The 18,125-nt window shown below is 72.5% G+C and overlaps 2 protein-coding genes across 2 annotated transcripts; one reads left to right on the forward strand and one right to left on the reverse strand.

Annotated features, from left to right (window-relative positions):
* Window positions 1-1,130: 1,130 nt before the first annotated feature.
* Window positions 1,131-10,753, forward strand: LAMTOR1 (late endosomal/lysosomal adaptor, MAPK and MTOR activator 1). Its single transcript, XM_062567502.1, has 5 exons — window positions 1,131-1,310; window positions 5,850-5,995; window positions 7,118-7,195; window positions 8,033-8,159; window positions 10,084-10,753. Exons 1-5 carry the CDS (start codon window positions 1,269-1,271, stop codon window positions 10,174-10,176), a joined length of 486 nt encoding a protein of 161 aa, XP_062423486.1. The 5' UTR covers window positions 1,131-1,268; the 3' UTR covers window positions 10,177-10,753.
* Window positions 10,754-11,672: 919 nt separating this feature from the next.
* On the reverse strand, window positions 11,673-12,543 carry LRRC51 (leucine rich repeat containing 51; the record flags this gene model as incomplete). The annotated part of the gene is made up of 3 exons (XM_062586973.1): window positions 11,673-12,002; window positions 12,078-12,226; window positions 12,328-12,543. Coding segments are annotated over 3 exons (507 nt in total), but the record flags the coding sequence as incomplete, so codon positions are not given.
* Window positions 12,544-18,125: the final 5,582 nt, after the last annotated feature.

Here is an 18,125-nt window from a genome sequence, read left to right on the forward strand (position 1 = left end):
GCTGCGATGCACGCCCGTGTGAGCGCGCCCACCTGCAAGGCACACCGCCCCGTTGCGCAGGCCTGCGATGCACGCCCGTGTGAGCGCGCCCACGTGCGAGGCACACCGCCCCTTTGCGCAGGCCTGCGATGCACGCCCGTGTGAGCGCGCCCACGTGCGAGGCACACCGCCCTGTCGCGCGGGGCTGCGATGCACGCCCGTGTGAGCGCGCCCACGTGCGAGGCACACCGCCCTGTTGCGCGGGGCTGCGATGCACGCCCGTGTGAGCACGCCCACGTGCGAGGCACACCGCCCCGTTGCGCAGGGCTGCGATGCACGCCCGTGTGAGCACGCCCACGTGCGAGGCACACCGCCCTGTCGCGTGGGGCTGCGATGCACGCCCGTGTGAGCACGCCCACGTGCGAGGCACACCGCCCCGTTGCGCAGGGCTGCGATGCACGCCCGTGTGAGCGCGCCCACGTGCGAGGCACACCGCCCTGTCGCGTGGGGCTGCGATGCACGCCCGTGTGAGCGCGCCCACGTGCGAGGCACACCGCCCCGTTGCGCAGGGCTGCGATGCACGCCTGTGTGAGCACGCCCACGTGCGAGGCACACCGCCCTGTCGCGTGGGGCTGCGATGCACGCCCGTGTGCGATGCACGCACCTGCAGCACCGTGCACACCCACGTGCAGGTCTCACGCCCACGTGACTGCGTGTTTCTGCAGTGCCCCCCCCCCCGTGTCTCCGTGCTGAGGCGGGTGCTGTGCACGGACCCACGTGGCGGAACCCACGCGCGAGCAAAGCCCGTGGTACGCGGGCGGCGCCCCCGTGCGGGGCGCGCGCGACACCGGCGCAGGAAGCCACGTGACAGGCCCCACGCGCGGGGCGGGCGCGCGCGGCCCCGCCGCCGCTGCGGTCACGTGAGGGGCGCGGACCCCGCCCGCCGCGGCGCGCCCCGCCGCCACGTGCGCTCCCGCGCGAGTGCTGATTGGTTCCCCGTCACGTGACGGCGGCCCCTTTAGCGGCCGCGGGGGAGGCGAAAGCCTGGCCGTGCCCTGCCCTTCCGATTGGCCCGCGCGCCCCACGTGACGCGGGCGAGGGGAACGCCGGCGGTGGCGGGTCACGAGGCCGGAAGCGGCGGCCGCGGCCGGGGGAGGGAGGCGGTCCCGCCCCCGCCCCCCTCGCGCGCTGGTGGCGCGCGGCCGCGGCGCTCACGTGACCGGGGCGGCAGGGCCCCTGCCGGACACCGTAGCGGCACCGCGCCCGGCCCGGCCCTGCTGCGCCTCGCCATGGGCTGCTGCTACAGCAGCGAGGCCGAGGCCTCCGACCAGGTGCGGCCTGCGGCGCCGGCGGGGCGGGGCGGGGCGGGGTGGGGGGCCGCAGTGGGGCAGGGGGTGGGTGCGAGGAGCTCGGGTGACGGTGGGGCGGGGGGTTGTGAGGGGTGACAGTGGGGCGTGGGGTTGTGAGGGGTGACAGTGGGGCGGGGGGTTGTGAGGGGTGACAGTGGGGCGTGGGGTTGTGAGGGGTGACAGTGGGGCGGGGGGTGGGGGCGAGGAGCTCGGGTGACGGTGGGGCAGGAGGTTGTGAGGGGTGACGGTGGGGCGGGGGTTGTGAGGGGTGACAGTGGGGCAGGGGGTGGGGGCGAGGAGCTGGGGTGACAGTGGGGCGGGGGGTTGTGAGGGGTGACAGTGGGGCAGGGGGTTGGGGGCGAGGAGCTGGGGTGACAGTGGGGCAGGGGGTTGTGAGGGGTGACAGTGGGGCAGGGGTTGGGGGCAAGGAGCTGAGGTGATGGTGGGGCAGGGGGTTGGGGGCGAGGAGCTGGGGTGACAGTGGGGCAGGGGGTTGTGAGGGGTGACAGTGGGGCAGGGGTTGGGGGCAAGGAGCTGAGGTGATGGTGGGGCAGGGGGTTGGGGGTGAGGAGCTGGGGTGACAGTGGGGCAGGGGTTTGTGAGGGGTGACAGTGGGGCAGGGGATGGGGGCGAGGAGCAGAGGTGGCAGTGGGGCAGGGGATTGTGAGGGGTGGCAGTGGGGTGGGGAGGTGGTGGGGTGGCAGTGGGGCAGGACAGTGGGATACGGTTGAGGGGAGCGGCAGTGGGGTGGGGAGGTGGGGGTGACAGGGGGGCAGGGGATTGCAGGGGTGACGGGAAGACGAGGGAAGAGGAACTGGGGGTGCAGTGGGGCTGGAGGGAATGTGGCGGGGGGCAGGGAGGGAAAAGTGGGGTGACAGTGGGGCAGCGGTTCTAGGGGGAGAGGGCTGAGAGGAGACAGTGGGGCAGTGGTCTGGTGGGAGGGGAGCCATGAGTGACAGTGGGGCAGGGGGGCTGGGGGGGGTGTTGGGGGAGCTGTGTGGCGGCAGTGGGGGGTGGGCGACAGCAGGGTGGGGGGTATGGGGAGAGAGGAGTTGGGGACGGCAGTGGGGCAGGAGAGTTGGGGGGCCGATGGGGGTGCCGGGGAGTAGAGGGAGGGGAGGGGTGTCGGTGGGGTGGCAGTGGGGCGGCTGCAGTGGGGCAGGGTCTGCCACTTGGTAGCCCTGGGTGTGTGGGGAGCCGAGGGGGGGGCAGGGAGCTGGGGGGTCGGGGAGCCCCCGGCCCGGGGAAGGGGCTCGCGAGGGCAGCGCGTTTCGGTGGGGCAGGGGCTTGGAGAGGCGCGCCGAAGCTCGCCGGGCAGCGGGGAGGGTCGTGGGAGCGCGGCGCTCGGCGTGCCGCCGCCGTGCCGGGGGACGGCGCGGTTCCCTTTGGGCTGCGGGCCCCTTTCCGGCCGCTGCTCCGTTCGGACGCTCCGCGCCGCGCGTCGGTGCGGATCCAAAGGCTCCGGAGCCGGCGGCGCAGCTGGGAGCCCGAAATAGTGACCCCAAATCGGGGGCGGACCGCGGAGCCGGGCCGCTCCTCGTAACGCCGCCGCGGGGCCGGCCGGGCGCTCCCCGGCCTGCGGCGCCCGCGGTGCGCTTGGCGCCCTCGAGTCCCGCTCCGGGAAGCGGGCGCGTGGCGGAAGCGTTCCCCTCCTGACGCTGACTCAGCCTCGCTGGCGGGAGGCTTCTTGCTGACCCGCGCTCTCCGCCTTCCTTGATCTCGCTGTTTCGGCTTTGCGGGGTCCCCGAGGAAGCTGCCGCGGCCGGGCGCGGGCCCGTCGTCGGGGCGGTTCGACTCCCCGACGTACCCGTGCCTGCCCGGGCGGGGGGCCCCGACCCCTTTGCCCTCCCTCGCCGTGCCGGGCCAGGCGAGCCGGGGGCCGGCTCCTCCTGCTGCTCTGGCCTGTGATCGTCTCAACGTCGCGCTTTCCTTACGCTTGTCGTCGCAGCGGGCCTGGCCGCCGCGAGACGCAGCCTCGGGGTGCCGCCTGGGTGGCGGGAGGGCCCCGAAGCCGCCGGCGGGGCGGTGAGACCCCCGCTCAGCGGTGCTCCGCGCCGCCCGAGGGCCGCGGGCGCGAGCCCCGATGCGGGAGCTTTTCTCGTTGCTGTGCTGCTCCTTCTCCCCGGGGTGCAGCTGCAGCCCTCGAGGTGCCTGTCAGCTCTTACTGGGTGGTGGTGCTGCTCTGCCCGCGGTCGCGCCGCGGGGAGCCTCCGTGCCGCCGGGGGGCTCGTGTAACGCCGGCGCGCGCCGCCTCGCCCAGCGCGGCGCGGGGATCGGCACCAGCACAGCAGCCTCCCCGGCGCTCGGAGCGGGCTGCGGAGGCGGCAGTTGTCGTCTGCTGTGGCCGGCGGCTGGTTTTCAGCTGCGAGTCTTTTAAAATTAGAAACCCAGGTCACAGGAGTCAGGGTGCGCGGGGGCAGGAGGGCTGCGTGCTCCCGTAGCGGCGCGCGGGGCCGAGCGGGGAGCAGAGCGCGTCCGCTAGCTCGAAGCGGGGGTGAAAGCCGAAGGCCCCGAGTTCAGTTTGGGGCAGGCCAGCGCCGGCTTGGCCAGCGTTGGCAGGACAAGCCGTTAGATCACGGGAGAAGCTGCTCCGTGCCAGCTGCCGGCTGGCGCTGGCCGCCCTCCCGGCGGAGGTCTCCTGGGGGACGCCTCGTGAGCGCGAGCTCCTGCGCCCGCGCTGGCGCGGTCGCCTGCGTCCCCGGGGCTGCCGCTGCGGGCGCAGACAGCAGACGGGCTCTTCCCGCAGGATGCCCGCGCGGAGGGGCTGGCGGAGGGCTGCTGTGCCCCCTTAGAAAGGCCGGGGAGCTGGAGGCAGGCCGCAGAGAGCTGGGCTGCCGCCCGCGGGACGGCAAAGCGGCGCCTCGCGGCGCGCGCTGGCGTCGAGGGCTGGGCTGAAGGCCGCGTGCCCGGGGAGAGCAGGAGCGGCGGCTCGGCGCTGGCGCCTCGACAGGCCAGCGCGGTCCGCGTCCGGTTAAAACGGGAAGGAAACAGCCGCTCCCGATGGGCCAAGAAACAGCATAAATAAACCTCCCGTGGAGCCGCGGCGGATGGCGGTTCCCGGCAGGCTTGGCTTGCCCCTGAGTCTGGACTGTGCCCTTTTCCCCCCTTGTTTGCTCCCGCATGTCTCACCCTAAACCTTTCCCCTCGAAGCTGGTGCAGGCTGGTGGCTGCCTGACTCCTTGCCCAGCACGTCGTGACGGGGGAGATGTTCCCCTCTCATCCCTGCAGCCCCGCGATGAGATGAAAGGTATCGCTCCGCAGCCGGTCTGCGCTCTGTTTAATGGGATTAATCCAACGCTGCCGGCACAAAGCACGAGGAAGGTCCCCGTGGAGGCCTGCAAGGGCCTTATCTAACCTCCGGATGGACCGCCGCGGGGCTGCCCGGCCGTGGCAGGGCGATGCCTCGGGCTTTGTACAGCCCCGAGCGCTCTCTGGGCCGGTTTCGGACAGGACTGACGTGCCCTTGCTGGGCAGCCCGGCGCTCGCGGGTTGGACGGGTGAGCTGGGTGCTCGGAGCCGGCACCGGAGAGGCCCTGTCTTCCCGGGCTGGATGGGGCTGCGCTCCCCGGAGCCGCCGCGAGCTTTGCCCCTCCGTGGCGCGGGGAACGCGGTGAGCGGATGGGGCCCTCCGGCCGCGGCGGTGCTGAGCTGCGCTCTGCGGCTGGAGCTTGCTGGCCGAGGAGCGCGTGGCCGACGCGCGCCCGTGCCCCTCGTTGAAAGGGCTCACGGCCGGCCGAGCTCTGGAGGGGTGAAGCAGGGCCCCTCCCAAGCCTTGGGAGCGCGGGCGGCGGTCCCTTGCCCTCGAGCGGCTGTAACCCGTGGCCAGCGCTGGGGAGGGCTGGCTGCTCCAGCACCCGGCCGGGCCGCGGCTGCGGCGCCCTTGGTTCCTGGTGCTGTCAGCCCTGTTCCTCGCCTCACGCTGTTCTTGGGGGCAAGACCTGTATTTACCTGCTCTGTCAGAAGCGAGCAACACCTGGCACAAGCACAGCCTATGCTGGCCAGTGCTCCAGCTGGCACAGCTCGGGCAGGCTCAGTGTTTACCTTCGGGGCGGCTGAAGTACCCAGCGCGCCTCCGTTGTGCGCCGTCTTGTTGCCTGTGGCTGCTCACCTGACCGCCTGCCCATGCGAAACTGTGCTGCGTGGGAAGGAGCTGCGTCTCTGCAGCCACCGGACCTCACCTCTGGTGGCGTCTGGAGCGGGGCCGAGAAGTGCGATTCCGGGGCAAACAGTGCGTGGCGTGTTTTTGCCTACGCTTCGTACGCTTGTAGCAGTGTGCACTCGAGATCTGGCATTCAGCTGTTAGAGAAGAGAGAGCTTGGTGAGAGGAGCCAGGCTGTCACCTTGCAGAGCCAGGGCTGTTTTAGGGCTGGATGACCTGAGCGTCCTCCTGGTCCAGACCAGGTAGCTCCTAACGTGTGGTAGGACGAGGCTCACCAAGCTGCCCGGGATCTGAGTGGCTGGGGCGGCCCAGAGCAGGGGGTCTGAGGCCAGAACTGACTTTCCTCTTCTCTGTTGCACCAGGAAGAAGAGACGAAGCGGCTGCTGGAGCCTGCAGCCAGCCCTCCCAACAAGGTGTTGAATGGAGCGGAGCAGAGCTACCACAACCTCCCGTCGGCACGCACCGACGAGCAGGCCATGCTGTCCTCCATCCTCGCCAAAACAGCCATGTAAGCCGCGAGCCGTGGCTGGGTAGCCAGCCCTTCAGCGCCCGCCTCCCGCGGGGAGAAGCCGTGGCTCGTGGCTCGCTGCTGCTTGCGCGCCGTCTCGCTCCTGGTGCTCGGCTCCCCGCCGCCCTGGGCGGGCGATCCTGAGCGCCACGGGCGGGAGAGCCCCCCCCCGGGCGACGGGACCCGGTGCAGGCCCCCTCCTCCGGAGAGGGACCGCGATCGGCTCGGGAGGGCTGAGGCCTCCTGAGGTGTTTTCTCTCCCACTGCTCCTTTTGAGGCTGTTCCAGAGCCTCCCTGCTCCGAGCGCTGGAAACGCTTGCGAATGACTCTTTCCTTACAACGCCCTGAGAGCACGTGAGCTTTTATCATCTCTGGCTTGTGAAGCAGCCTGGGCATTGAGTAATGCAGTGACTTGCACAAACCCTCTGTGCTCGTGGACCAGAAGTGTGAAATGGGCTCTAACCTGCCTTCAGGGCCGCCTGACCAAGGCAGCCGTGCTCGGGAGGGACCTGTTCCCCTGCCCTGGGGGCTGCTCGTGTGGCCAGCACTGCGAGCTCTGCTGGGAGCAGAGAGCTGCTTGTCCTCTCTCTCCTCCTAAAGCAGCGCCTTCCCAGCTGGCCCCGAAAAGGGTCTCCCTAACGCTGCCGGGCCCTGAGCCTGCTGACAGCAGGGACTTGGCACTGCTGCTCTGCTGCGGGTTTCCCTCCTGCCAGCGGCATCTCTGGCGGCACGTGGCACTTTTTCTGCCAGCGTCGGAGGTGATGCAGCGCTCTGGCCCCAGCCCTCTGCCTTTGCTACCTGAGCTTCAGGCAAGGACACCCTAGCTGCACCACAGCGCAGGTGCTGGAGGGTGCTTGGTTGTTCGGGTGCCCTAGGCTGATGCCTGCCGGTATCTCTGAGCTTCGGGTCTGGTGTCCAGGGCTCCTGGGACGCTTGCCAAGTTCGTAATCCTCCCAGCCCTCGTGACATGGCGAAGGATCCCTCTCTCTCTGCCCGGAGGAGTGGCCGTGCGTGGCGGTTGAGGGTGCTCGTCGGCCTGTGTGCCGCGCTGGGAAGGGACGCCCGCAGTGAACGCTAGCTGCGAGCCAGCAGCAGGAACTGCTGTCTTGTGTCTCCCCGCAGCAACATCATCGATGTGTCGGCAGCGGATTCCCAGGGAATGGAGCAGCACGAATACATGGACAGAGCCCGACAGTACAGGTGAGATGCTGCCTTGCTCCGAGCGGGAGCAGGCTGGCTGCGTCCCACGGAGCTCTGGATTGGGGATCAGCCCTGCCTGGGGAGCGCCCAGCCCTGCGGCGGGAGGGAGCGGGAGCCTGCCGGAGCCGCGTCCTCGGGCGGAGTGGGAAGGCGTCCGGCAGGCCTTCGCCGTAGGATTCGGACCTTGGGAGAGTAAGCGGGCTCCATCCTGGGGGCGTCGCTGGGCGAGGTGCAAGGCCGGTGGCTGCTCTGGGCCGTCGCGTCGCGGCTCGGGCGCGAGGCGCCCGTGCAGAGGCGGGTACAAAGCACCCGAGCGGTTGTCCGCGGCCCAGCCACAACAACCGCTTCCCGCACAGGGAGCGGAAGGGGGCACGTGCGCGGTCCGGACCACGTCGGTCCCTCACAAAGAGCTTCTGTGTTTGGCTTCAGCGCTTGGGGCGGGCAGCGGGCGTCTGTCCGCTGCTGCTGCTGCCTGAAAGGCTCCTGTGTTGGAGTGCGGGAAGCTCCTTCGCCCCGAGGGAGCCAAGGGGGGGCGAGTGCCTGGCCTTCTGCCCAGCCCCGCCGTCCTGTGCCTGTGCGGCAGATCAGATGACAGGACAAGTGCCCAGCAGCTCTCGTCTCTCGTCCCTGCTCTTGGGGCTCTGGCTTGTCTTTGTTCCAGCCCTCAAATCCTCTCAGGGCTAAGCAAGGGCCTTGGAGAGGCCGAGGAAATGAGGAGCAAAGACCTCCCCGCTCGCCTTTCCCCTCCCCGGGCAGGGCAGGGTGACTTGGGGCTCGTCCCTGGGCCAGTTGTGCTCTTGCTGCCTTTGACCTTCTGCTGCTGTCCCCTGCCTGCAGCACCCGCCTGGCCATGCTGAGCAACAACCTGACGCACTGGAAGAAGCTCCCGCTGCTGCCGTCTCTGACCAACCAACCACACCAAGTGCTAGCGAGCGACCCTGTCCCCTTCGCAGACCTGCAGCAGGTGAGGAGCCGGAGGCGAACGCTCCCTGGGAGCCCGCAGCCAGCGTGGAGGAGATCTCTGGTTCCCGTGTCCCTCCCAGCGCTGGGGAGACTTGTGTTCCTTCTGGCGGCGTGGGCTGCCTGCCAGGTCCGGGTGCACGCGGGTCCCGCGGTGGCCGCCCTTGCCTCCGGCGGATGGGCAGGAGTGATTGGAGAAGCGAAACGCACGCTCGCGTGGAAGGCTGAATCCAGGACAGCTGCCTCTGCTTCTGCCCGCGCTGTGTGCGTGCAGCACCTGGTGCAGGGTCCCCTGGATGGACCCTGCCTGGATGCCTGCCTAGCTCTCCGTCTGCCGCTGGAAAACTCGTGGGAGCGGTGGTGCGGGAGGAAGCCCGTGTGCGGCCTGGCCCGCGGGCTGGAGCTGGCCAGAGGGCGTCGCGGCCTCTCTGTTTCAGCAGCCCCGGGCTGGCTGAGCTGCGCGGGGGGGACGTTTCAGGGCTCTTGCCGAGCTGCTGCTGTGGCCCCTGCGCTGGGCTGGCCCCTCTCCTGGGTGGGCAGAGGGGCTGCCGCCCGGCACGTGTGCGGAAGAGGAGGAGGAGGAAGGGATTCAGCCCCCATAGCAGGGCAGAGGGGAGCAGAGGCCTCTGCGTTGCCAGGGTGCAGCAGAGAGAGGTGCAAGTCTCGCTTGTTAGAGCAGTCTGAGGCGGCCGGTGCTCTGCAGAGACGGGCCTGGCCGTGCCCGCGTCCCGGAGGAGCGGTGCCGCCGTCTCCGCTCCCGCGAGTCTCGGCAGTTGGAGCAGGGACTGCCCCAACCTGCTCGCAGCCGTCCGGCCACGGCGAAGAGCCCTGGCAGCTGCTGGAGGTCAGTCTTGCTTTGTTTAGCTTGGCACAGCCTTGCCGGAGGAGTGTGGACAAAATGGACTCGAGCCTTCGAGGCCGCAGCCGGGGAGGTGGTATCGCGGGGTGCGGAAACGTCCCGGGCCTCAACGGGACCTGGGAGGGGTTGAAAGCAAGCCCCAGGCGTCCTGCTGGCGCTTGAGGATGGAGCTGCCGGGGAAACGCTCCTCCGGCCGGGTGGTGCTCCTGGGCAGGAGCTGCCGGCTTGTCCACTGAGCGCAGGTAAAAGGCTGAGACTTTGCTCCCACCAGAGCGAGGGCTGTTCCCAGCCCGTCCGCTGGTCCCGGCTCCACGCGAAGCCCCCGGGCCGTCCCCTCGCAGTCGGCTCCCCGCGGCCTCGGGAGTCGCGGGCTGTAGGATGGCCTCTTCGCTGGTTTGGAAGCAGCGTCTGGCCCTGGGAGCGAAGCTTCTCCCGGCGCCGACGCAGACTGCCGTGCCCTCTCCGGCAGAGCGGGTTTGACTCGCTGTCTCGCAGAGCCTCCGGCCGTCTGGGGGAGCGCGGCGGTGCTGGCGGGAGGCTTCTCGAAACAAAACCCGGCTGCGGCATCCGAATGCTCCTGACCCAAAACGCATCCTCCCCGGGGAAGGAGCCGCCCGTGCGGGGGCCCAGCCCTGGCCGCGTGGCAGCCAGGGACAGGGACCTGCCTGTGGGGGTGCAAATGTCGATGCCCGCGCTGCGGGCAGGCACGGGCCAGACTAACGCCGTCGAGGTGAAGTTTGTTTTATCAGGAAGTACATGGACTGGAAAAGGGTCAGAGCTGCCCCTTTTTGGCGTGGAAGGGGCCGGGGAGCTGCGCAGGCACCCGCTGGGTGTCCCGGCCCCCGCGGGTCCGCTGCTGCGAGCCAAGGTCATGGGAGGGCCGGGCTGGCAGCGGTGGCGGGCGCCGCGCTTGGGGTGCCGGGGCGTCTGGAGCCGGGGTCTTCCCCCTGCCCCAGAAGCGGGTTTGGGGGAGGGATCGTGGGGCCGCGTGCTGGGCTTGGCCCCGAGCAGCGGGGGCCGCCCGGGGCCGGGGGCCGCCGCTCACCCGCTCCTCTGCTCCTGCCCGCAGGTGTCCCGGATAGCTGCCTACGCCTTCAGCGCGCTCTCACAGATCCGCGTCGACGCGAAAGAAGAACTGGTTGTACAGTTTGGCATCCCCTGAGCCTGCCCTCCCGCAGCACAGCTTCACCGTTGGGTTTTGGTTTCTGGTTTCTTTTTTTTCTCTCCCCTCCCCACCTTCTTTTGTCTTTATGTCCTGCTCCCCTCCCTCCCCACGGCGCCTTGCCGCGACAGAACTTGTACATACACCCGATTTCCTACTAATCACCGAGAAGATGATTGCCGTGGCGCGGCCGCAGCCCGCGCCGCTCGGCCCGGGCTCCCTCGCGTGCGAGGCCGGGGAGGCTGCGTTCCCTCGCGGCGGCGAGCCCGCGGGGAGCCCTGGGCCGGGGCAGGCCGTGCGGGAGGGCTCCCCCGGGAACGCTGCCGCGCCGGGGGCTGCTCCCACCGGGACCTGGGGCCCCTGGGGGGGGCGGGCCGGAGCCCAGCGGCTCCGAGGGAAGCTCCCAGTGGAGCCAGGCTCCTGCGGGCATGATGCTCCGCATGGGATTTGGCGGCTTCTGACATCCTCCCTCCTCTTCCCCCATCCATTTTTACATGTTTGGACCTTTATTTTGTTTTTTAATTATTATTATTATTTTTTTTTTTTGCCACAGTAGATAAAACACACTCATCCGGTACCCATCTCCTGCTCTGTTCTGTGCAAGCCACAGCGTGGGCGCGGGAGGATGCGACCAGAAAAGCAGGCGGTGGTGGAGCTGCGGCGGCTGAGTCGCCGCTGCCCCTTCCGGCCCCGCTTTGCCGCCGAGCGAGCCCGCTCCCGCCTGGAGCCCGGAGCAGCCGTGGCGCGGTGCAGCGCGCTGGCAGAGGGGCACGAGCCATCCCGCAGCGCGTCCCGGAGTCCTGGGCTGCCCTCCTCCGCGCGCAGCCCCGCCAGGGCTGCCTTTCCCCGTGCTTTTCCCTGGTGTTTGTGTGGGGGGGCCATAAAGGGATTTTCAGGACGCAGCCCTGCGGAAGGGGGGCTCTTTCCTGTGCATTGTGGTCACAGCGCTTGCTCGGTGCTGCCCGTGCTGGGACAGTCCCCGGGTGCTGCCCTGGAGCCTAGCTCCCCTGCTCCCGTCCCAAGGGAAGACCCCCGCGGGGAGGGAGAGCGGGCGCCGGCGCGGGCCGCCCCCCGGCGCTGCGGCCTGTCCCTCCTGGGGCGATCCCCCCGGCAGCCTGCCCTGCGTGACCCTGCTTGAGCTTCAACGCTCCCTTCCAGCCTCAACCTCTGGGGGAACCCGCGATGTCTCCTGATGGGCCCTGCCCCTCCTGGGAAAGGGTGCGGGCACCTGGCGGCGCTCCGGGACCGCCCGTCCCAGCCCTGCCCCTGCGCAGCAGGGAAGCTGGACCGGCTTTCCGTGGCCGGGGGGTGTGTAGGGGGGGTCCCTCCTTTGGCCCCGGGCTGCCGCGCGGCTTCCCCGGCCGGCGCTGGGTGAGCCGCCGGCGCTCGCTGCTGCGCGGCGCCTGTCCGGGGCCCGCGGCTGTGTCCGCCCCCCGAGCAGGCTCCGCGCCGGTCCCCGTCCGCTCGGCCGCCGCAGGAAGAGCGCGCTGCGCGAGGACGTTCCCTTAGCGCGCCGCAGCCGCGGCGGGGCAGCCGGGGGCACTGTTTATTTACCAGCAAGCTGGGGGGGGGGGGGAGCCGGAGGGACGAGCTGGGGAGAAGGGTCGGCGACGGTGGGGCTGGACGAGCCGAGCTGCATCGGGGGCTCCTCCGCGGGCGGACCCCCGTCACGGGCGGACCCCCGTCACGGGCAGTCGGCCGCCGGCCTGGCCGCCTCGGGCTTGGCATGGGCGCGCTTGGCGGCGGCGGCAGCGGCGCGTTCCTGCTTGGTGACGCCGCTGAAGTCGAAGGATTTCAGCTGGGGCAGCGCGGCGAGCACGTAGCTCCTGGCGGGGACAGGGGCGCGGGTCGGGGGGCGGCGCGGGGCGCGGGGCGGCGCGGCGGGACGGCGCGGGCGGTACCTGTACCCGCGCTGCTCCTCGACGGGGTTGCCGTGCAGGGTGAGGCGGCGCAGGCGCGGCAGCGCGGCCAGCTTGTCCACCTCGGCCAGGCTGCGGATGCTGTTGCCGTGCAGGCTCAGGCTGCGCAGGTTGCGGTAGCGCGTCAGCACCTGCGGGAGCGGAGGCTGCCGCGAGCGGGCCGGGCCGGGCCGGGCCGAGCCGAGCCGGGCCGGGCCAGCGGCGGCGGCGCTCGCGGGGGGCGTCCCCGCACCGGGTCGATGCCGGGCAGCTCGTTGAAGGAGAGGTCGAGCCAGTAGAGCAGCTCGGGGGCCTCGAGGAGCCGCTCGAGGGCGGGCGGCAGGTCGGCCACGCTGCGGAGCCCGTTGTTGTTGAGGCGCAGGGCGGCGGCGAGCAGGCGGCCCCGCGGCGAGCGCCCCGCCGCCGGCGCCCCGCCGCCCGCCCGCGGCTCCTGCGCCAGCAGCTCTGCGGCACCGGCGTGAGCGGGGGGCGGCCGGGGGGTGCCCGGGGCCGGGGGGTGCCCGGGCCGCCCCCCGCGCTCCCACCTCGCACGGAGCCGGCGCCGCGGAAGGAGAAGTCGAGGGGGGCGGCGAGCAGCGGGCGCTGCCAGGGCTCCCAGCGCCCCACCGGCGCCGCCATGGGCACGCCGGGCTCTGCGCCGGGCGGGGGCTCTGCGTGGGGCCGGCGGGCTGCGGGGCAGCACCCACGCGCCGCGCCTCCGGCCCCACGGCTCCTGCCCCAGCCCCACGCGTGTCCTCCTGCCCCAGCCCCGCATGTCCTGCCCCAGCCCCACGCGTGTCCTCCTGCCCTGGACCCACACGTGTCCTCCTGCCCCAGCCCCACATGTGCCCTCCTGCCCCAGCCCCACACGTGTCCTCCTGCCCCGGACCCAAGCGTGTCCTCCTGCCCCAGCCCCGCATGTCCTGCCCCAGCCCCACGCGTGTCCTCCTGCCCTGGACCCACGTGTGTCCTCCTGCCCCAGCCCCAAGCGTGTCCTTCTGCCCCAGCCCCGCATGTCCTGCCCCGGACCCATGCGCATCCTCCTGCCCCGGACCCACGCGCGTCCTCCTGCCCCAGCCCCACATGTGCCCTCCTGCCCCAGCCCCACGCGCATCCTCCTGCCCCAGCCCCACATGTGCCCTCCTGCCCCAGCCCCATACGTGCCATCCTGCCCCAGCCTCATGCACATCCTCCTGCCCCAGCCCCACACGTGCCATCCTGCCCCGGACCCACATACATTCTCTTGCTCCAGCCCCACGCGTGTCCTCCTGCCCCAGACCCAAGCGTGTCCTGCCCCAGCCCCACGCGCATCGTCCTGCCCCAGACCCAAGCGTGTCCTCCTGCCCCGGACCCACGCGTGTCCTCCTGCCCCGGACCCACGCGTGTCCTCCTGTCCTTTCACCCACACACATCCTTTTGCCCCAGCCCCACGCGTGTCCTCCTGCCCTAGCCCCACGTGTCCTGTCCCAGCCCCACGCGTGTCCTCCTGCCCCAGCCCCACATGTCCTGCCCCAGCCCCACATGTGCCCTCCTGCCCCAGACCCAAGTGTATCCTCCCGCCCTGGACCCACACGTGCTCTCCTGCCCTAGCCCCACGTGTCCTGCCCCAGCCCCACGCGTGTCCTCCTGCCCCGGACCCACACGTGTCCTCCTGTCCTTTCACCCACACACATCCTTTTGCCCCAGCCCCGCGTGTCCTGCCCCAGCCCCATGCGTGTCCTCCTGCCCCAGCCCCGCATGTCCTGCCCCAGCCCCACACGTGTCCTCCTACCCCAGACCCACGCATGTCCTCCTGCCCCAGCCCCACGCATGTCCTCCTGCCCTGGACCCACGCGTGTCCTCCTGCCCCAGCCCCGCATGTCCTGCCCCAGCCCCACACGTGTCCTCCTACCCCAGACCCACGCACATCCTCCTGCCCCAGCCCCACGCATGTCCTCCTGCCCTGGACCCACGCGTGTCCTCCTGCCCCAGCCGCGCATGTCCTGCTCCAGCCCCACGCGTGCCCTCCTGCCCCAGCCCCACGCGTGTCCTGCCCCAGACCCAAGCGTGTCCTCCTGTCCTTTCACCCACGCACATCCTCTTGCCCCGGACTCACACGGGTCCTCCTGCCCCAGCCCCACGCATGTCCCCACGCGTGTCCTCCTGCCCCAGCCCCACATGCATCCTCCTGCCCCAGCCCCACACGTGCCATCCTGCCCCAGCCCCACGCATGTCCTCCTGCCCCAGACCCACATGCATTCTCTTGCTCCAGCCCCACGCAGGTCCTCCTGCCCCAGCCCCAAGCGTGTCCTGCCCCAGCCCCACACATGCCATCCTGCCCCGGACCCACATACATTCTCTTGCTCCAGCCCCACGCGTGTCCTCCTGCCCCAGCCCCAAGCGTGTCCTGCCCCAGCCCCACACACGTCCTCCCGCCCCAGCCCCACGCGTGTCCTCCTGTCCTTTCACCCACACACATCCTTTTGCCCCAGCCCCACGCGTGCCCTCCTGCCCCAGCCCCACGCGTGTCCTCCTGCCCTTTCACCCACACACATCCTCTTGCCCCGGACTCACACGGGTCCTCCTGCCCCAGCCCCACGCATGTCCCCACGCGTGTCCTCCTGCCCCGGCCCCTTCGCGCCCCCGACACCCGCATCCTCACACAGCCCCACGCCTGTCCCGGTGCCCCTCGCAGGGTCCCTCGCGTGTCACCCTTCCCCGCGCGGCCCCGCGGCGCCTCGCGCTCCCGCCCGCGCGGCCCCACGCGCCGCCGTCGCCGCGGCAACCGGCGCCGCGCCCCGCCCCCCGCGCGGGGCACGCCGGGACGGCCGCGCCGGGCGCGGGCGCTGCTGGGAGCGGGGGGGCCACCGCCCTCCCCGCCGCGCCGCCCCACGTGACGCGCGGCCGCGCTGACGTGTCCCGCCCCGCAGCCAATGGGCAGCGGGCGGGGGGTCGACGCGGCCGTTTGAATCGGGCTGGAGGCCCCGGGGTGGGAGCGCTCCGGTGGCGGCCCGGCGTCTACGGAGAATACGGTAAGGGGGGGGGGGGGCAGTGACCCCGGAAGGGAACGCGGTGACCTTCATCGGGGGGGGGAACGGGGGGGGGGCGACCTGAGAGGAGACCGTGACCTGGGGGGGCCGGGGGGGACGACGAGCGTGGGGGGCGACCTGAGAGGGGACCGTGACCTGGGGGGGCCGGGGGGGGGGACACGAGCGTGGGGGCGACCTGAGAGGGGACCGTGACCTGGGGGGGCCGGGGGGGGGACGACGACGAGCGTGGGGGCGACCTGAGAGGGGACCGTGACCTGGGGGGGCCGGGGGGGGGGACGACGAGCGTGGGGGGCGACCTGAGAGGGGACCGTGACCTGGGGGGGGCTGGGGGGGGGACGACGAGCGTGGGGGGCGACCTGAGAGGGGACCGTGACCTGGGGGGGCCGGGGGGGGGGACACGAGCGTGGGGGGCGACCTGAGAGGGGACCGTGACCCGGGGGGGCCGGGGGGGGGGGACGACGAGCGTGGGGGGCGACCTGAGAGGGGACCGTGACCTGGGGGGGCCGGGGGGGGGGGGACGACGAGCGTGGGGGCGACCTGAGAGGGGACCGTGACCCGGGGGGGCCGGGGGGGGGGACGACGAGCGTGGGGGGCGACCTGAGAGGGGACCGTGACCTGGGGGGGCCGGGGGGGGGACACGAGCGTGGGGGGCGACCTGAGAGGGGACCGTGACCTGGGGGGCCGGGGGGGGGGATGACGAGCGTGGGGGCGACCTGAGAGGGGACCGTGACCTGGGGGGGCCGGGGGGGGGGGGACGACGAGCGTGGGGGCGACCTGAGAGGGGACCGTGACCTGGGGGGGCCGGGGGGGGGGACGACGAGCGTGGGGGCGACCTGAGAGGGGACCGTGACCTGGGGGGGCCGGGGGGGGGACACGAGCGTGGGGGGCGACCTGAGAGGGGACCGTGACCTGGGGGGGCCGGGGGGGGGGGGGACACGAGCGTGGGGGCGACCTGAGAGGGGACCGTGACCTGGGGGGGCCGGGGGGGGGGACGACGAGCGTGGGGGGCGACCTGAGAGGGGACCGTGACCTGGGGGGGCCGGGGGGGGGACACAACGAGCGTGGGGGGCGACCTGAGAGGGGACCGTGACCTGGGGGGCCGGGGGGGGGACACAACGAGCGTGGGGGGCGACCTGAGAGGGGTCCGTGACCTGGGGGGGCCGGGGGGGGGACGACGAGCGTGGGGGGCGACCTGAGAGGGGACCGTGACCTGGGGGGGCCGGGGGGGGGGGACACGAGCGTGGGGGGCGACCTGAGAGGGGACCGTGACCTGGGGGGGCCGGGGGGGGGGGACGACGAGCGTGGGGGGCGACCTGAGAGGGGACCGTGACCTGGGGGGGCCGGGGGGGGGGGACGACGAGCGTGGGGGCGACCTGAGAGGGGACCGTGACCTGGGGGGGCCGGGGGGGGGGGGACGACGAGCGTGGGGCGACCTGAGAGGGGACCGTGACCTGGGGGGCCGGGGGGGGGACACAACGAGCGTGGGGGGCGACCTGAGAGGGGTCCGTGACCTGGGGGGGCCGGGGGGGGGACGACGAGCGTGGGGGGCGACCTGAGAGGGGACCGTGACCTGGGGGGGCCGGGGGGGGGGGACACGAGCGTGGGGGGCGACCTGAGAGGGGACCGTGACCTGGGGGGGCCGGGGGGGGGGGACGACGAGCGTGGGGGGCGACCTGAGAGGGGACCGTGACCTGGGGGGGCCGGGGGGGGGGGACGACGAGCGTGGGGGCGACCTGAGAGGGGACCGTGACCCGGGGGGGCCGGGGGGGGGGGGACGACGAGCGTGGGGGCGACCTGAGAGGGGACCGTGACCCGGGGGGGCCGGGGGGGGGGACGACGAGCGTGGGGGCGACCTGAGAGGGGACCGTGACCCGGGGGGGCCGGGGGGGGGGACGACGAGCGTGGGGGGCGACCTGAGAGGGGACCGTGACCCGGGGGGGCCGGGGGGGGGGACGACGAGCGTGGGGGGCGACCTGAGAGGGGACCGTGACCCGGGGGGGCCGGGGGGGGGGACGACGAGCGTGGGGGGCGACCTGAGAGGGGTCCGTGACCCGGGGGGGCCGGGGGGGGGGGGACGATGAGCGTGGGGGGCGACCTGAGAGGGGTCCGTGACCTGGGGGGGCCGGGGGGGGGGGACGACGAGCGTGGGGGGCGACCTGAGAGGGGACCGTGACCTGGGGGGGCCGGGGGGGGGGACACGAGCGTGGGGGCGACCTGAGAGGGGTCCGTGACCTGGGGGGGCCGGGGGGGGGGGGGACGACGAGCGTGGGGGGCGACCTGAGAGGGGTCCGTGACCCGGGGGGGCCGGGGGGGGGGGGACGACGAGCGTGGGGGCGACCTGAGAGGGGACCGTGACCTGGGGGGGCCGGGGGGGGGGGGACGACGAGCGTGGGGGGCGACCTGAGAGGGGACCGTGACCCGGGGGGGCCGGGGGGGGGACGACGAGCGTGGGGGCGACCTGAGAGGGGACCGTGACCTGGGGGGGCCGGGGGGGGGGGGGACGACGAGCGTGGGGGGCGACCTGAGAGGGGTCCGTGACCTGGGGGGGCCGGGGGGGGGGGGGGGGGACACGAGCGTGGGGGGCGACCTGAGCGGCGCGGTGGGCGCGCAGGAACCCGGGGGCCTCTCCCTCGCGGGGGGGATGTTCGCGCCCCGCTCAGGGCCTTCGTCTGGCCTCACCCCTCCAGGGCTCCCTCCTCCTCCTCCTCCTCCTCCTCCTCCTCCTCCTCCGCTTCCGTTCTGCGTGGATTTACGCAGGTCTTGGCCTCCCCAGCGTGCGGGGAGCAGCGGTTTTTGGGAAAACCGCGCCCCGGACCTGCAGAAAAAGCCTTGCGGCCCGCGTCGCTCTGCGCCGAGCTGCGCTCCTGCTGCAGACGGGACTCGATCTGCCGCCGCAACAGATTTCTTTCAAGAGGAAAATCAAGATTCGGCCTGCGGTAGCCCGCGCTGGCGCGGCAGGGAGACGTGGCCGCAGCCCCGGCACCCCCGACGGCCGCCGGGCGCCTGCGACGGTCCGCGGAAA

Source organism: Rhea pennata, chromosome 1, assembly GCF_028389875.1.
Source record: "Rhea pennata isolate bPtePen1 chromosome 1, bPtePen1.pri, whole genome shotgun sequence".
Lineage (NCBI taxonomy): Eukaryota > Metazoa > Chordata > Aves > Rheiformes > Rheidae > Rhea > Rhea pennata.

Excerpts from the sequence above, each read along its gene's own strand:
- LAMTOR1 (XM_062567502.1), top strand. The coding sequence starts at position 1,269 with ATGGGCTGCTGCTACAGCAGCGAGGCCGAGGCCTCCGACCAG. Across the intron at positions 7,196-8,032 it reads GACAGAGCCCGACAGTACAG|CACCCGCCTGGCCATGCTGA; the intron begins GTGAGATGCTGC and ends CCCTGCCTGCAG. Across the intron at positions 8,160-10,083 it reads CCTTCGCAGACCTGCAGCAG|GTGTCCCGGATAGCTGCCTA; the intron begins GTGAGGAGCCGG and ends TCCTGCCCGCAG.